At 50.3% G+C, this 17,134-nt stretch overlaps 4 protein-coding genes across 4 annotated transcripts; 3 read left to right on the top strand and 1 right to left on the bottom strand.

The window, feature by feature from the left end:
* Window positions 1-23: 23 nt before the first annotated feature.
* Window positions 24-2,454, bottom strand: J3D65DRAFT_634168 (6-phosphogluconate dehydrogenase-like protein). Its single transcript, XM_066801198.1, has 7 exons — window positions 2,119-2,454; window positions 1,876-1,900; window positions 1,811-1,817; window positions 1,551-1,757; window positions 1,191-1,498; window positions 667-1,140; window positions 24-615 (listed from the first exon to the last, which is right to left on the bottom strand). The coding sequence occupies exons 1-7, from the start codon at window positions 2,130-2,132 to the stop codon at window positions 175-177; spliced, it is 1,476 nt and encodes a 491-aa protein (XP_066652437.1). The 5' UTR covers window positions 2,133-2,454; the 3' UTR covers window positions 24-174.
* A 126-nt stretch (window positions 2,455-2,580) lies between these two features.
* On the top strand, window positions 2,581-4,416 carry J3D65DRAFT_634159 (uncharacterized protein). The gene has a single exon (XM_066801197.1). The coding sequence runs from the start codon at window positions 3,059-3,061 to the stop codon at window positions 4,184-4,186; it is 1,128 nt and encodes a 375-aa protein (XP_066652436.1). The 5' UTR covers window positions 2,581-3,058; the 3' UTR covers window positions 4,187-4,416.
* A 231-nt stretch (window positions 4,417-4,647) lies between these two features.
* J3D65DRAFT_647402 (uncharacterized protein) lies at window positions 4,648-6,953 on the top strand (the record flags this gene model as incomplete). The annotated part of the gene is made up of 3 exons (XM_066802338.1): window positions 4,648-4,683; window positions 4,747-5,016; window positions 5,067-6,953. The coding sequence occupies 3 exons, from the start codon at window positions 4,648-4,650 to the stop codon at window positions 6,951-6,953; spliced, it is 2,193 nt and encodes a 730-aa protein (XP_066652435.1).
* Window positions 6,954-9,363: 2,410 nt separating this feature from the next.
* Window positions 9,364-11,340, top strand: J3D65DRAFT_558533 (uncharacterized protein; the record flags this gene model as incomplete). Its single annotated transcript, XM_066797369.1, has 4 exons — window positions 9,364-9,667; window positions 9,718-9,845; window positions 9,895-10,597; window positions 10,649-11,340. The coding sequence occupies 4 exons, from the start codon at window positions 9,364-9,366 to the stop codon at window positions 11,338-11,340; spliced, it is 1,827 nt and encodes a 608-aa protein (XP_066652434.1).
* Between the last annotated feature and the right edge of the window lie 5,794 nt (window positions 11,341-17,134).

Genomic DNA, 17,134 nt, shown 5'->3' with positions numbered 1-17,134 from the left:
GAAAAACGCTCAATGAGATGCAATTTCATCATTCATGCAATGTATTCAATCTACGTCATTTACTGGAGATAAAAACGAATTTGCCAACGACCGGTTCGTCCTCAAAGAACGCGCGCCGAGTGCCTTTCTATGGTCATCCTCTGTCCTCCAATTACTTCACCAACGCATCTCCGTTTAAGCGTTGTAGGTCGACGCCGAGACGTTGCCACCACGGCCGGTCCAGTTGACGTGGATGTTCTCGCCCTCGGGGTACTTGGCGCTGGCGTGTTCGGGCTTGATCTTGAAGGTGTGGGCACCGAAGTAGTCACGCTGGGCCTGGAGGAGGTTGGCGGGAAGGTCCTTGGTGCGGTAGCCATCGTAGAAGCTGAGGGCAGTGCTGAAAGCGGGCAGAGGGATACCCCACAGAGCACTCTTGCTGACGACGTTTCTCCAGCCAGCCTGAGCAGTGTCAATGGCCTTGTGGAAGAAGTCGTCGAAGAGCAGGTTCTCGAGGTCGGGGTTCGAGCGGTAGGCGTTGGTAATGTCCTTCAGGAAGACGGAGCGGATGATGCAGCCACCACGCCACATGAGGGCAATCTCGGGCTTCTGGAGCTTCCAGCCGTACTCCTTGGCGGCCTGCAAAACTTGTTAGCAACCGGCAGATAGTTGATGAATCAGTCAACTCACGTTCTGCATAAGCATGAAGCCCTGGGCGTACGAGATGATCTTGGAGGCGTACAGGGCCTGCTCAAGGTCGTCGATGAAAGCCTGCTTGTCACCCTCGAACTTGGGCGAGGGGCCAGACAGGAGCTGAGAGGCACGGCCACGCTCAGACTTGAGGGAAGAAAGGCAACGAGAGAAGACAGCCTCGCCAATGAGGGTGACGGGCATGCCGAGGTCGAGAGCGTTGATGGCGGTCCACTTGCCGGTACCCTTCTGACCAGCAGAGTCGAGGATCTTCTCGAGGAGAGGAGTTCCGTCGTCGTCGTTGAAGTAGAGGATGTCACGGGTGATCTCAATCAGGAACGAGTCGAGGACACCCTTGTTCCACTTGGCGAAAACGTCACCCATCTCCTTGTTGGAGAGACCAAGACCACGCTTCATGATGTCGTAGGCCTCGGAGATGAGCTGCATGTCACCGTACTCGATACCGTTGTGGACCTGTTTGGGTAAGTAACTGCAGAGGCTGCCGGATGGAGCTCCAAACTCACCATCTTGACGTAGTGACCAGCACCCTCGTCACCAACCCACTGGCAGCAAGGCTCGTTGTCGCTCTTGGCAGAGATGCTCTGGAGGACGTCCTTGATGTAGGGCCAGGCCTCCTCGTTACCACCGGGCATGATGGAGGGGCCGTAGCGGGCGCCCTCCTCACCACCGGAAACACCAGCGCCGACGTACCGGATGCCCTTCTCGGCCAGGTACTTGGTGCGGCGGTTGGTGTCGGGGTAGTGGGAGTTACCGCCGTCGATGATGATGTCGCCAGGCTCGGCACCGGCCTCGATGAGCTGCTCGATAAAGTCTGGACATGGTCAGCCAACTAGCCCTCTGCCTCGGCTCGTGCCGTCCCTTACCGTCGACAGGCTTGCCAGCCATGACAAGCATCATCATCCTGCGGGGCTTCTTGAGCTTGGCAACAAACTCCTTCATGGAGTGAGCGCCAACAATGGACTTGTCCTTGGCCTCGTTCTCAAGGAAGCGGTCGACCTTGGAAACAGTGCGGTTGTAGGCAACAACGGTGAAGCCATGGTCGGCAGCGTTGAGGATCAGGTTCTGGCCCACTGTTGGATCGTGAGAAGCGGTCCCAAGGGATGCGAGCTGCGAATTGACTTACTGACGGCCTGGAAACTTTGTTAGAGCAAAATCGATGAGGGAGGGGCACTGCGGGGCTGAACTTACCAAACCAATGAGACCCCAGTCACCACTAGCATCGGTGCGCGCAGGTCCTCCCACATCGATGCGGGAGAGACGCGCGCTGGAGTTAGATTCATTGTCTCGTCAATGGGGCGACAGGATGGGAAATGGAAATCGGCATCCAAGCAAATGCCGACGGCGGCTCAGCTGAACCCGCAGATGGAGGGGTTCCGTGACGCCGGACGGCGGGGTAGGGAGGGGGAGGGGGCGAGGGCGAGGGCGACTTACACGGCGGAAGACATGATTGCTGGATGGGATGGAGGTGGAGATGAGGCGGATGGTCTGGAGGAGGGTCAATGGATTAGAGAGGAGAGTGAGAGATGGATGAGGAGAGGAGAGAGGGATGATGGAGGGCCGATATGCGGGAGCAGACGGTTTTGCTTTATAAGACGGGGCCACGGCGGGCACTCGCAGTCGTCTTAGGCGGACGGGTAAAGAATGGGGCTCTGGGCAGGGATCTTACATGGTGAGGCTTCTGGACGAAGGAAGAGGTGTTGCTGGGGCGAGGGGTGGTGACGAGAGAGAGAGAGAGGTGGACGGAGAGGAGAGGTCGAGGTCGGGTCGGGTAGGTGGGATGGACGAGACGCCTCTCGATTGGTTTGGCGGGGCTGAGGATTTTTCGGCTGGGCATGGGCACCTCAGGTCCCTATGACACAATGGTGCTCGTCCACCTCACCCAGAGTTCCGCTCGCATCTTCCATCGCTCCCGGTCCCGGTCCCAACCCCGAATGCCGCCCCGAAGCCATCGAGCAAATCCCGCCGGGCCTCCGATGCAGGTGCAGTGCAGGTGCAGGGCCTCCAACAAGCCAAAGTCACCATCGCGACTCGACCGACGCTGTTGCTTACCTACCGCCCCGGCCCAGCCTACTAATCGCCCGCTCGCGATTATTATTCCTGCGTGTCAGCGCGCCGCCGCTGCAGCAACGAAAACTCAACAACACCATCCGTGCGCCGCCTGCCATCGTCATTCTCGGCCCAGTCACACCGCACCCCTCCCCTCCCCTCCACTCCCCTCCCCTCGCTCCCGTACGGATACCGCCCGTCGAGACGTCGAGAGAGCACGGCCCGGCCTGGCTCCGCCCCATTCTACCTTACCGGCATCGGAGACGGACGAGCTTGAGCTGTAAGTCTCGTTAACTCCGCAAAGAGCGTCGCGCACCCGTTCATCATGTCGAATCATCCTCCGCCTTCAGGTCCCAAGTCGTCGTCGACCACTCCTCAACCTCATCCCTCGCTGCCGGCGCGTCCTCCTCCGCCCGCCCAGCCACCCGCCTTCTCCAAGTTTGGCCCCGGTCCAAACTCAAGTAGCAAGTCGCAGCAGAGTGCCTTTACTGCCTTCAAGCCGCGTGCCGTGGCCAGCAACCCTCAGTCATGGCAGTCGCAATCCCCTACAGTAGCTGCTGGTCCCCAACCCCCAAGCGCCTACCCAGGAGCCCAGTCTAGCTACACGGGCGCTGGACATCGCTCCAACGCCTACCAACCCCAGGCGCCATATTACCCACAGCCGAGCGTCGACCCCTATCACCAACCCACTCCCCCACAGATTCGCAACCCATTCCCAGCGCCAGGTCAAGCTTCCAGCGGTGGCTACGGTGCCGCCAACGCCTCGTATGATCCCGAATACGAAGCGCAAATAGCCCAGTGGCAGAGCGCGTACGTCAACAGAGATGACGGGAGCTCCAAGGGCCCCAGGGCCGCCACGCTTGGCGCAACCAACGCAAATGCTACGCCTCTAGGTGATAAGATGGGATCCGCGGCTGGCATGAGCAGCAAGGAGCTGCAATCTGCCGCAAACACGGACACAGACGTTGCGGCCGTTGTCTCGGGCGCTGATGGCAAGCAGAAAACAGTCGTGAGGTCTGGAGGCGGCAAGACTTGGCAAGACTCATCTTTGTTGGAGTGGGACCCTGCGCATTTCCGCATCTTCGTCGGAAATCTGGCTGGAGAAGTCACAGACGAGTCTCTCCACAAAGCATTCTCTCGATACACGTCTATCCAAAAGGCCCGCGTCGTGCGCGACAAACGAACCACCAAAAGCAAGGGATATGGCTTTGTTAGCTTCAGCAACGGCGATGACTACTTCCAAGCCGCCAAAGAAATGCAGGGCAAGTACATTGGCAGTCATCCTGTTCTCATCAAGCGGAGCACCACCGAAATCAAGGCTACTGCGCCCAATGATAGGAGAAACAACAGGGGCGGGAAAGGCGGAGGCGGAGGACGAGGACACGCAAACACGGGTGCAGGCGTACAGAAGAAGCAGAGCAAGACGAAGGGCGGGCTCAAGATTCTGGGATGAGAAGATCAAGACCTTTATGCCATACGTCTCCTGTATGATTTCTCGTCCAAGGGTCGCTGGACGGGGTCCAACTCGTTCAAGCAACTTACTCGATTAGAACTCGAAGGGCGGCCCACACGCAATCATTAGAACAGTGCATTTTTAGCGGGATATATGGTGACCTCGGGCCTACACATCGGTTGTCGATAGCTTGTGATTCTCACCAAACTACAGAGGTACCTTTACCGTACATAACCGCTGACGACTGAGCCAAATGCTGGAGGCATGCTGAAGTAAGCGTTAGGTGGCCTGTGCGCGAGTTTCAGCGACTTGCGGCTGGGGACACGCCCGACCTTTGTTCCCAGCTCGGTAACCACCAACGCGTTCGACGCATCGCGTTCACTTCCAAGAAACGTCAATTGCAATTACACTCATCTTCATACTCGAACCTCCGCGCAGGCGATCTGCGCCTTTTGCACGCGATGCAGGACCCAAGCCAGGGCGTGCCAAACTTCATTGTACGGGCCGCGCATACGACCTCTCTCTGCCCCAACGTCAGGCTAACATCTCGCGCCGCACAGCTCCCGCATGTTCACCTCGTCTCCAGTTACCGCTACCCTACGCTTGCGACACTCTCCGTCGAGCAGGCCGTCGAATATCTTCTCAGTGGCCCACGCATCGTCAAGGACGGCGCGCCAGTGTCATGGCAATACTTCCAGGCGCCCCCGGGCGACGGCACAGTCTTTCTAGAATGGCAACCCACCAATCAAAGGGGTAGCATGTATGCCAGCGATGGATACATGTGGGCTGACCCTGAGCAAACTTATACCTTTGACTCTCAACGTGGTTATGTGAGATTAGCGATTCAAGTCCAACTTTGCTCTCGCTGATTGATGCGCAGACTGTGGAAATTCTGGTGCGCCGCAGCGGATATCGACCCGGATATGAGCAAATCACCTTGCATCAAAGACATCGCTACCGCCTGGTCCACAAGACTTCACCCAACGGTCCAATGTTTGAACCAAACCTGTGGATTGTGCACTATTCGCAGTCCGAACCTCAAGCACGCATACCGACATCGCGCGTCCCTCTCAACGCGGAAATGCAAAGGATGATCCAAGAGCGGCGCTTCCTTGAAGGCCAGGGTCAATTGGCGCGCAAGGAATTCATGCTGCACGACCGCCACAACTGGCCCAACATTAGCTTCGCGCCGGGTGGCCAGATGCCTCATGGTCATGGGCAACCCATGGGCATGTATTCTGGAAACCCAATGCAGCCAGGCCCGGGCTTTCGGCAAGCTCAATTTTACCAGCAAGGCCAAGCATCAGCCATTGGACCATCGCCTGCGAAAAGGCCTCGACAGATGCCTCCGACGCAGATGCCAGGAGGAGTACATCCAGGAGTACCGCCACCAGCTGTCCACGACAGCACCATCGAGGACGAGGAAAACACTGCAATTGGCGATTTGCTGGACCACCTGACGCCCCGAGACATCAGCACGATGAGGTACACTCAGCATCATGAATGGATGGAAGAGGTTTTTTCATCTCCTTATGCGGCCGGAACGATCAAGCCTCTGGACCTTGGCCTGGGGCTCGTGGGTGGACTTGCACATCTCACCGATGGCATTCTTGACACTCCGACTCCCCAATCGCTCGTATCAGGTCGAGGCGGTGCCAAAGAGTATGAGAAGCTCAGTGTAGAGAAATTCAAGGAGCTTGAAGACCGCGTCAACAACTTCATCAAAGATGAGGAGGAACAGTTGGAGAAAATGAAAACCGAGCATTCGAAAAAAATGGCCGCGCTGACCAAGAGCAAAACTTACGTTGAGGCTGAGAGAAAGCTCAGAGCGACTGCCTTCGACGAGGCGCAGACCAACCGTGGCCTCTCAGTCGCCCCACCACCTCCGGCCATTGAAGACGCATCAGGTGCCAAAGCTAGTGATATCGTTCAGGAGGTGGAAAAGTCACTAGGTGTTACGATTGCGCCCCGCAAGAATGTCAACTGCGTAGACAAGGGCGGACTCATCGAGCAGTCTGAGATGACGGTTCGCAACGGGAACGACACAAACGCAGATGACCAGTTCACAGCAAGTGGCGAGGCTAATGGAAACCTTGAGGATACACCAATGGATGGCGAAGACACCGCTGCAGGACTTCTAGACCAGTACACCTCCACCTCGTTGGTGGACACGCCTGGAAGCTCCTCGTTACAAGTCCCACCTGTTTCTCTTCCAAATGCTCAATCACAAGCTGGCACCGCGTCCGCAGCACAACACCAAGCGTCCTTGGCCGGTCAAGGGCAGAGTCAACAAGACGCACAGAGTGGCGACGGTGGTCTTGATTTGATGGACGGCATGGACCTGGACATTGACATGACGGCCCTAGAAGACGGCCCCGGCGAAAAGACTGGGGACGACTGGGTAATGGTTGACTCAAACAATCAGACAGCCGCCACAACCAACAATGCATCTACCGAGGACTCACGGGGCAAAAATGCACCATCAGCTGGCGGAGCTCAAGGGCAGAGCAACGACGCACAGCAGACTTCGACCTCAGCACAGCCTCAGGAAAGCGCAGCAACATCAGCGCCTGCCTCTGCGGCCGGAAACACCCCCGGCATGTTCGACAGCTCTGACTTTCCGTTCGACACAGCTGGTGACGCATTGGCGGATTATACCGGCGGCGATGACTTGGATTTGGGACTTGAAGGGGATGCATTTGGCGATGCGTTCCATGGCACAGAGACGAGGAACGAGAGCGACCATCCGGATGATGCGACGAATTAGTAGCCGTCCCAAAGTCCCACGAATGGTTGTCAAAAGAAAACGGTTTACAGGATACGCAACCTAGCTCCTGATGCATTGAAGATGTCCTTCGCTTTGATTGTTTGGTGTTGTTGAGCCAGAAGCCGAGTCCTGCGGTAAACCCGTGGCCTGAGGTCGGTTGAAGTTTTTCTCACATTCTATCGTCAAATCCAGAATTTGTCTCGCCCATGTCATACTTCTACGCCTGTGGCTGGGATTGCTGATGTCGTAGTGCGTGATGTGCATGATGCATGGAAGAGATGCCAGATTCGGACAAGAACGAAACAAGCTTTTTCCACCACATCCTCCCTGGCGTCCTCGATGTCTCTAACTTTTGACGGGCGTCGGTAAGGGATCCGAGTCATCGCAATTTCATTCTGGTGTGTCCATCCTCAATCAACGTGTGAACTTTTACAAGTGAGCGAGAGGTTAACATTCCTGGCAGGGAGGTCCTTGCGCTGATCGATGTGAAATCTCGAACCTTGCCGCCTTTTGCGCGATCAACCCTTTTTCGCCTGCAAACAGATGACGTCTACTCAATCCCATCCGGCAGTATCCAGATGGACTTCCGATCTCACCAGACGTGTCTCTCCGCGGTAGCCCTCATTGGAACTAGCCCTCTCTCGCATCAGTCCAATCGCGTCGTCTAAATTGCTCGATTTTTCAGCGAAAAAGCGCGGCATTGAAACATGTCCGAAGTACAGTAGTAGTCGGGCATCTCAACTGTGATTGTCGCCGACCCATCAGCTTAGCATTGCTGAAACTCTTGTTCTTGCTTCTGGAGCTTTGGTAACCGACGGATTGATGGAGTTGCTCGCTTAACAGTCAGGGCTGTCGGCAAGCACGGACCAAAGCTTGCTTCATCGTCATGGGAATCCAAGTCCATGTCAACACCCACACAACCACGGCCGTGGTTATCTTGAACTACAACAGCCTCGTGTTTGAGGGTTACCGATACAACGGCCGAAAGTTGACAGCATCAAGCGCAATGGTCCAAATACGAGGTTGCGCATTCCTCATTTTACAGCTGGCTCCAGCAGGATGAGCTTTCGGCACGTCAACAAAGTCCTTTGGACGTGTACGCGCCGTGCGACAGAGGTGCAACCACACACGACATCTTCCACCTGGTTCTCGCTTGGCTGATCTTCACCAGAGTGAGACCTGAAAGCCATTCTCAGGAACTGGAATTCGTACCCTGACTGTTTCTGACGGCCCATTGCACAACCTGTCAGGGCGGGAGAGGGTCCTACCCGGGATCAGAGCTTGGGGAGAATTCTATCTTGCGTCATTCGGTGGTATCTCACTATGTGTTTTCGCAAGCTGTGCACACAGCGCGTGTGCAGACGAAAATGCAGGGGCATGGCGCCACGGCCTCGGGCTCCTCAGCAGCGTGGGGCAGTCACGGAAGCGGCCCAGCGCATGGGAGTCAACTTGCACGTCGAAATGTTCGTGTATGTGCGGCAAACCCGATTGAAGGCAATCAATAAAATGGGTGCAACCGCGGCGGCTCAGACAGCACACGGTTGATGACGGACGTCGGCGCAAGCTGACTCAAAGAGAGGCTCTGTCCCGCTGCACTTTGAGGACAGCAAGATGGAAATGGCAGCGAAGGCGGTGTAAGCGGTCGAGGTTTCAGGGAGAGAGAAACAAAAGCGCAGGGCGCATGGGCAAGGTAGGACCCTGGATGGGCCGAGGTCGCGCAACACAGTCCTGCAATACTACATGGCGACACTTACTCATTCGAGTGATCGCCATCAACCCGGCCGCACATCTCGAGCCTGTCCACATCTCCTGTTGGTTCCCAGCCTCGCCTCCGCCTCCATGGCAGGAGGATCGCACCGGTTCCGTCCCAGTTGCGCCACGCACCACGCTACTCGGTCGCCTCGTCTGTGCGCCAGCCTGTACCCGATCCTTCTGCAGCACCACATCACATACCTCTGCCATGTCTTCACACGGCGCTGCCCGAGCTTGCAACCGTCTGTTGTACCTCGCCAGAATGACGCCGCCGCCGGCAAGCCAGCGACCAGGGCCGTTCGCACGGCGTTCATCCCCATCTCCCTGATCCCACCCCGGCCAAGCTCCTCTTGATATTAAAAAACAACCCGGCCCTCTGCACCGCCTGAGACATGGGTTGCGTACTCTCCATATCTTCCGCGGCCGCTCTTTTTGTCCCTCTTGGCCTTGTTTAAAGTGTCTGTTGTCCCCGGCCTGTCCATCGACAAGGCATTCCACTCATCCCCGTCCACTCACTCGTTAAACGTGCAATTGGGTCTCCACAGGTGGAATCCTGCATCCCAGTCGGGCCTGAAGCCTCGCACAGACAAAATAGGCACATCGCCGTCTGTATTCCAACAACACTCGTTTTTGCAACAATCTCATCACTTACGCCAACATGCCTGCCAGTCTCCCGATTCGCCTTCTCACATTGGCGTTGTCGGGGTCTGCGTTGATCTCATCTGGAGACTGTTCTCCCGTGGATTCTGGCCGCAAACCGCACGTACCGGAAACTCTATCACGTCGTCAGGTCAGCGGGGGCACTTTTGCCATCACAGGCGCCGACAGCGGTTCAACCGAATTGCGCTTAGAGATTAGAGATCTCCAAAGGAGTAAAGAGCAATGGAGCCTGTATCTCCTCGGATTGCAAAAATTTCAGGCGATGGATCAAGAGGACAAGCTATCATGGTATTCGGTCATGGGTAAGTCCCGAAGCTACCACCTCATGATTCTCGGCTAACGCAACGACAAGGTATTCACGGCATGCCCTTTAAGGACTGGGACGGTGTCCCTTCAACTGGATACAACAAGATTGGATACTGTGTTCACAGCTCCAATATTTTCATGACTTGGCACAGGCCATATGCGGCGCTCTATGAGGTTTGTTTTCTGCCAATCATCTTAAGATGCGCAAATTAATTCAGATCAGCAATTGCTTTGGGGACACGTCCAAGATGTCGCCAATGCTCTGCCCGAGAGCCCGGACAAGGCAGCCTGGGTGCAGGCGGCGAAAACCTTCAGAGCGCCGTACTTGGATTGGGCGCTTTTGCCCCCTGAGGGCGAAACTAATATCCCGGACTTCATCGTTTCTCCCAAGATAAACGTTACGCTTCCCAACGGCACTCAAGTCATCGACAATCCCCTTTACCAATACCGATTCCACCCACTGAATCCGAGCGACTTGGCGGATCCGAGTGAACCCCAATTCCAGCAGTACCAGACGACCTTGCGCTACCCTACAAGCCTGACTACAGACGCTCAGAATACTGAGGGCAAAGTGAAGTCCAGCATGCAGTCGCTCCGCGTTCAACTGAGAGACGCACTCTATGACCTCTTTGTCAATTATGACAACTTCACGCTTGTCAGCAGCATGGCTTCTTATCATCCGGCCCAGTATCAAAGTTTCGAAACGATCCATGGCTGGGTGCACAACTACGTTGGAGGCGCCAACGGCAATATGCTCGAGGTGCCTTGGTCTGCATTTGACCCATTCTTCATGCTTCACCACATTCAAGTTGACAGAGTGCTGGCCATTTGGCAGGCTTTGCATCCGGACAGCTACGTGCTACCCGAGACTCAGGATTACTCGACGTACACGATCAACGCTGGTTCCGTGCAGGATGCCAACTCTCGTAAGGGTTCAATCTTGAATTCGGAATCGATCGAGCACTGACATTGAACAGCCTTGACCCCTTTCCATTCGGACGCTTCTGGCAATTTCTGGACGTCTGAATCTTGTCGGGATTGGAAGAAGATGCACTACGACTACCCAGAGACTCAAAATCCCGATATCAACGCCCTGAGGACCACGGTCAACAATCTCTACGGCCAGCCAACCATTGGTCACCCCACTAAACGAACTGTCGGCAAACTTGGTGACGCTGTTGAAGAAATGATGGACGGCGTCGTTAACACTGTCAAGGCATTTGTCCAGCCTGGCTCAGTTGATTCCGGCGCGGCCAAGAAGAACCAGACGCGAACTGAGTACTCGGTCAACTACAAAATTGACAAGTTCGCGCTTGGCGGTTCCGGTTCTATTTATGTCTTCCTCGGGCCGTACAACAACAACCCTGACGAGTGGCGCTCAGATGAGAGCCTTCTCGGAGCCTCTGGTCTTTTCGTTGGCACGGCCATGGCACCTGGTCGGTCAGGAAACACGGCCTTGTACGGCTCCATCCCGATCACCAACACGCTGGAGAAGCGTGTCTCCAACGGCGACGTCCCGTGTATGGATGCGAATGAAATGATTCCATTTTTGCAGCAGAATATGGCGTGGGCAGTTACTGCGGTAAGTTATTCAACAACTAATCCCTTCCCCTTGTTCCCGCCAAGTCCAGAATCCCGGTGCACATGCAATCCCATGGCATCAAATTAAGGTTGCGGCGACCCGACTTTAATCTGTCCTCGACAAACACCTGTCATGGGGAAGTCAGGCTCTCGATCCCAATCCAGTGGACAGAAAGTCTATTCCCATTCCCTCCATTCCTTCCGACTGCAGCTGGTCCCTTTCAACGAGCCTAACTGACGTCAAACGCAATTTAGGCCAATGGCACCGTCATCCCGAACAACATCGCCTCGGGGCTCGAAATCTCCGTCACCTCTGCGACCTACCGCCCTGCGGCCGAGAGCTGCGAATTCCCTGAACGCATCGGAGCGATTCAGATCTTGGACCAGATCACGCACGGAAAGCCCGGCGGACTCCAGTCTCTCCTTGGACTTTGCGACGATGATGACACCAGCGAGTAAAGCTCTCCTTTCAGCTTTTAATTTCGCAGACGCAGAAGCGTAACGGCCGTGGGAGTAGCTGAAGGCCGCATTTTTGTGCACATTCTCGACTATCCCTCATCATTGTTGATCTTTTGCTTGGTCGAGCATTTACTGGGGTGTTTGCGGTTGACGAATCATGCTTCTTCTTTTTGTTCTTCTTGTTCGACGAGACGGCGGCACGGCACACCCTCGAGCGGCTTTTGGCATTGTCCTGCCTGGAGACCGCGTCTCACGGCCGACGAATTCGTATTTCGCACCCACCCTAAACCGGCTTCCTCCAGCTTGCCAAACATCTCATCTGGATAAGCAAGAGGCTGGGAATTTCCAATTCATCACGAAACACGGGGCTAGAAGCGCAGCATGCACTCAGCGGGCGGAATTTGTTAATCTTCTTCACCATACCCATTTCCAGTTCGATCAGCACATCAGCGGTTTGCCCGCCTTCAAGTAGAGACACTCCTTGTAGACTGTTTCCCCCTTTCTTCCGCGACTCCCTCATCCACTTGGTCCTGACCTTGGAGCGTTGACGAACTGCGAATCATTTCAGAGCATATCCAAGGCAAATGATGTCTTTCTTCAAAAATGGCGATGCTTCTTTACTTAATCCACCACCACGTCCAACTGGACAGATTTGTACGATACCACTGTACGATAATGCTGTAATTCTGAGTAGAAAGAATCCACGACACTCTTGTTGTCCACCTATCCGAAGAGGGCGCAGTCATTCGTACCGCGTGATGGCGACAACGAACACAACCCTGCGGTCAAAAGAAAAAGACTCGCACCGTGCTACCACGGACGTCACCACGCGCACGACACGACCGAGAAGCGCAGCCGAGCGTCCCGACGAGCCTTCGCTTTCCGTTCCGCATGCTACGTGCTTCTGCGACACAGCGTTCTCCCACTCGGATCAGCTCGCGCACAGCTAGCCACACACCCAACCAACCAACCAACCACACCAACCCAAAGCATCCGGCCGCCGTTCGGCAGCAGCCAAAATGAGCTTTTCGTATTGCCAGACCGGATCGCGAAGAGCCAAAATTTGGTTCGGTTCGGAGAAGGACCTCGGCAGCACAGCCCATTTTTCAAATGAGCGCGCGAGCGAGCGAACCGGGCTAGCTGGCTAGCTGGTAGGTAGCTACGGGCTGATTAACTACAGCACGACAAAAGTGACGGGTCGGTGCTACTGCGCCCATAACCAACGACACGCGACTGTCGGGCGGCTGCTGCACTCCTACAGTACAGCACATACCTGGGCATTCACGCACTTGTGGAGAGAGATGGACAGGGAAAAAGAGCGCGCGCGCATGGCAGAGCCCGACGCGAGGAATCCCTCGCATCTAGCCCGCGTGCCCCTGACCTAGCAGCCAGCGCTAGCGCGCAGAGGCGGAACTAAGCTTCAACCCGCAGGGCTCGTTGGCTTGCTCGCCTGCTTACTTGTGTGCGTGCGTACTGGCTGGGCTGGGCTGGGCTGGCTGGCCGGCGGTTGCGCCCGAATGCTGGTACGCTGGTACGCTGGTACACTGGTTCAAGAGACCTGAGGGAGCGAGCGTGTGGCTCCACGTGGCTGGCATAGGTGCAACGCGCCGCCGGCGCCCGCCGCCTCGAGGAGCCGGAGCCGCTAGCCTGTCGGTCGTCGTTATTTGGCGGTGTTGGTGTGCTCACGCGCTCAGTCAGCCTCCTTTTGCTGTTGTGGTGTCTGGACATGTTCCGATTTCGTCGACGGCCGAGTTCCTGCCCCTGGCATACTGGTGCTCGAAGACAACAAACCTTCTTTTGTTGGAAGCGTTCCGCTGGTGTGGACTGACATGCGTACGTTACGTGCGCGCGACATGATTTTGTGGACAGACGGCGGGAGGAATTTAACGCGGAACGGGAAGCTTGTCCTGTCAGTTCAAACGGGAGCGAGGTGTCACGGTAACTCTATCATGCTTAACCTTAAGCGAAAGAAACTTGAATTGACAGAGTTCTGTACAAGCTTTGCGACTGAAAACAACGGTATTTGTGGCGCAACTGCTGACTTCCGTTTCGTCCCGAAAACATCTTTTTTCGTGTGTGGAGAGGCGGGATTGCAGTGTGGGTGATGGAAGGAGGTTGGGAACATGGTATGGCCGCCCGTCAGCCAACACGCTCCTGGATCATGCTGAAGTGAGTGGTGGAAAACGGGAACTGATTTGTGATTCAAGAGACATTGTCCAGAGAACGTCGTTCACAACTCTTCCGGAGCACGACTGGATTCCAAAAATGCGTTCGGAATTTACTTCCTGTCTCGAATTAATCTAGTACAGTACGATCATCATTTTTGCAGCACTGTTTGCTCAGAATCGAAATCTCGTCATCCAATTTACGTTGTCGACGGACAACATGGAGACTTTGCTTCAACGCCCCGTCGTCCCGCTTCCCTACACTACCCACTCCTCTTCCCTATCTGCACCACATTCCCGCCCGCTTCCTATTATGGGGCAGAAGTTATATATATAGCAGAATATTAGGAGTAGCACTTTAGTTAGTCATCCTAGCCTAATAGACCTTAGACTTAGTATTAATTAAGTAGATTACTAAAACTACTATACTCTAATTAATTAAGTATTAGCTAGTAGTTACTATAAGGGAATTAGTAGTAGGTTAATAGTATAGACTTTAGTATATTAAGTAACCTAGATTTTAAGTAGTAGGAGTATATATTAAGCTAGTAGAGATAGTCTTATTAAGTAAATAATATACTAAGTAAACTATATAATACTAAGTAGGTTACTAGTAGTACTAGGAGATAACTATAAAAATTAAATAAAGACTATTAGATAGATATTATACTATTACTTTAGGAAAATAATTACTTATCTTATATATCTCTAGCTATAATAATAGTTAGGACTTTTAACTTAGAGTATAGTCTAGTATAGTCCTAAAGTAGAAAGGTATTATTATTATAAGGTAGTTTCCTTATAATAATAGTAGTAGCTACTATAAAGATAGTAGTTATCTAAGAGAGAGCTAAAAAACTAAGTCTTATAGTTACTCTAGTATTTTATTTTCTTTTAACCTTTAGTCTCCTCTTTACCTACTCTCTATACTAAACTTTATACTACTATTAATACTCTACTTATTATTTATAATACCTCTCTCTATTAATAGACTCCTACTTATTATAGTATTAGTTCTTTATCTTAACTACTACTAGGAAAAGTACTAGTCTAGATCTAGATTCTAACTACTTTAAGAGAAGTTATCCCTATTAATATACTATATTAATAATTAACCTAGTACTATTAGATTTAAGTAGTAAATTAAAAGTATTAAATACCCCTTATACTCTTTAATACTAATCTTAAGATTTACTATTATTAATCTAAAGGGTTATCTCTTTTATATTAGCTATTATTAATCCTATTATTATCTATCTTCTTACCTTAATTTAGAGCTCCTTTAACTTACTTATTAATAAGCTTACCTATTTAAGGATTCTATTATAGTCTCTATAGAGTTAACTATTTAAAATATAATCTTTTAAATTATTTACTTCTTCTAGTTATTTATTTTCCTCTATCTTATCCCCTATAAGCCTAATATTTAGTTAGACCTAGTAAGTTTCCTATATCTTAAGATATAATCTATATATAAATATTAACTATACTTATATAGGCTAATATATATAGAGTACTTAGACTAGTTATACCTATAGTACTACTAATAGGACTTTAGTAACTTATAGTCTACTATAAGTAGGCTTATCCTTATTATAGGAGTTAGTAAGTATTATAGAATCTAAATAAATTTATTAATTTAAAATAATAAATAATATAGAGAAGGAACTTTAATACCTAATAAAAGAGGCTTAATACTAGAAGGTAGAAGAGGCTTAATACTTAGTAGAAGAGACTTAATACTAGAAAGAAGAAGAGAAGGTATATAAGGAAAAGGAATAGTATAAACTTATTAAATATTTAGCTAGAATAGTAGTATCTACTTCTATACCTATTATAATAATAGTTTTCTTAGGTTATTATAGAAAAGATACTAAATAATAGACTTAATAATATATAATTATATCTTAAATTATTTACTAATATCTCCTAATTAAAGAGTAAGATATTATATAAGTACTATTCTTAGAGAATTATCTTAAAGGTATAGCTAAGGAGTATTTCTATAGCCTAGATAATAGTATCTATAATAATATTAAGACTACTTATAACTACCTATATAAGTATTTCCTACTCTAGAGCTAGTATAAGGTAAAATAAGTATACTAAGATTTTATTATACTTTACTAAGGTAGAATACCTCTAGAGGAATATATTACTAAGTCTAAGAAGATTATTAAGCTTATAGGTACTAGTATATTAGAAGTAGTTATTAAGTACTTTATAGAAAATCTTAATAACTATACTACTAGTAGGCTAGTATTAATATAGGTTTAGAGTAATTCTAGATAGAAAAGAGGTACTAGATAGAGAGGTCTAGTAATATTTAATAATATAATTACTATTATTAGGGATATTATTTACTCTATACCTAGAGGCCTAGCCTTAGAATAAACTTAAAAGATATAATATATAATTAAGGATAAATAATAGGCTTAGATAATAGGTAGTATTATTAGAGCTTAACTTAGTCTAATATATAAGGCTCTTAAGTAAGTTATTATAATAAATATAACTAGTAATAGTACCTAGTAAGTATACCTTTATAGTTATAGAGTAAATAATAGGACTAACTAGGCTTCTTTAGGCTTTTAGTAGAATAATTAACTACCTCTAGGATTATAATTCTAAGGTAGCTAAGGCTAGTAACTAGGCCTAAATCCTTAGTAGAGTAATTTATACTAGTAATCTAATTCTTTCTAGCTAAGTAGTTAGTAGACTAACTCCTATTAACTAAGTACTTAATAGTAGTATCTAAGGGAATAGTTCTTAGTATAAGATACTTAGTTAACTTAATAGTAATAGTACCTAAATTAGTTTATATAACTCTAGAAAGCTTACTAAGAGCTACTATATTTTAATTACTAAAAAGATAAACCTAACTACTACTATAGTAATAAGTATCTATATACTAGGAGAATATATAAAGAGAGGTATAGGTATAAAGCTAAATAGTACTAGAATAATAACTAATTATTATATAAATTTCTAGAAACCTATAATAGCTAGTAGAATCCTAATACTAGTAATACCTACTTTATAGAGGAGTACTTCCTATATAGAATATAAAGTAGAGTAGTATTACCTAAGATCTATAATATCTTAAACTACTACTTTTATAAAGTATAGTAGTTAGGAGTTAATATAGTCTAGGAAGAGCTACTTAATAGAGTTTTACTATAGAGGCTTAAAGAGAATTAACTAAAGAAGAAGTCTATACTATAAAGAGAGCTAGGGTTAATAATATAAGTAATATTA

Source organism: Phyllosticta citribraziliensis, assembly GCF_038025025.1.
Source record: "Phyllosticta citribraziliensis strain CPC 17464 chromosome Unknown J3D65scaffold_10, whole genome shotgun sequence".
NCBI lineage: Eukaryota > Fungi > Ascomycota > Dothideomycetes > Botryosphaeriales > Phyllostictaceae > Phyllosticta > Phyllosticta citribraziliensis.
This window is presented reverse-complemented; position numbering and strand designations above follow the sequence as displayed.

Bases quoted from the DNA above. Each gene is read 5' to 3' on its own strand.
- J3D65DRAFT_634168 (XM_066801198.1), bottom strand. The intron at 1,141-1,190 runs GTGAGTTTGGAG...TTACCCAAACAG, and splicing joins CTGGTCACTACGTCAAGATG to GTCCACAACGGTATCGAGTA. The intron at 616-666 runs GTGAGTTGACTG...CAAGTTTTGCAG, and splicing joins GCTTCATGCTTATGCAGAAC to GCCGCCAAGGAGTACGGCTG.
- J3D65DRAFT_634159 (XM_066801197.1), top strand. From the start codon at position 3,059: ATGTCGAATCATCCTCCGCCTTCAGGTCCCAAGTCGTCGTCGACCACT.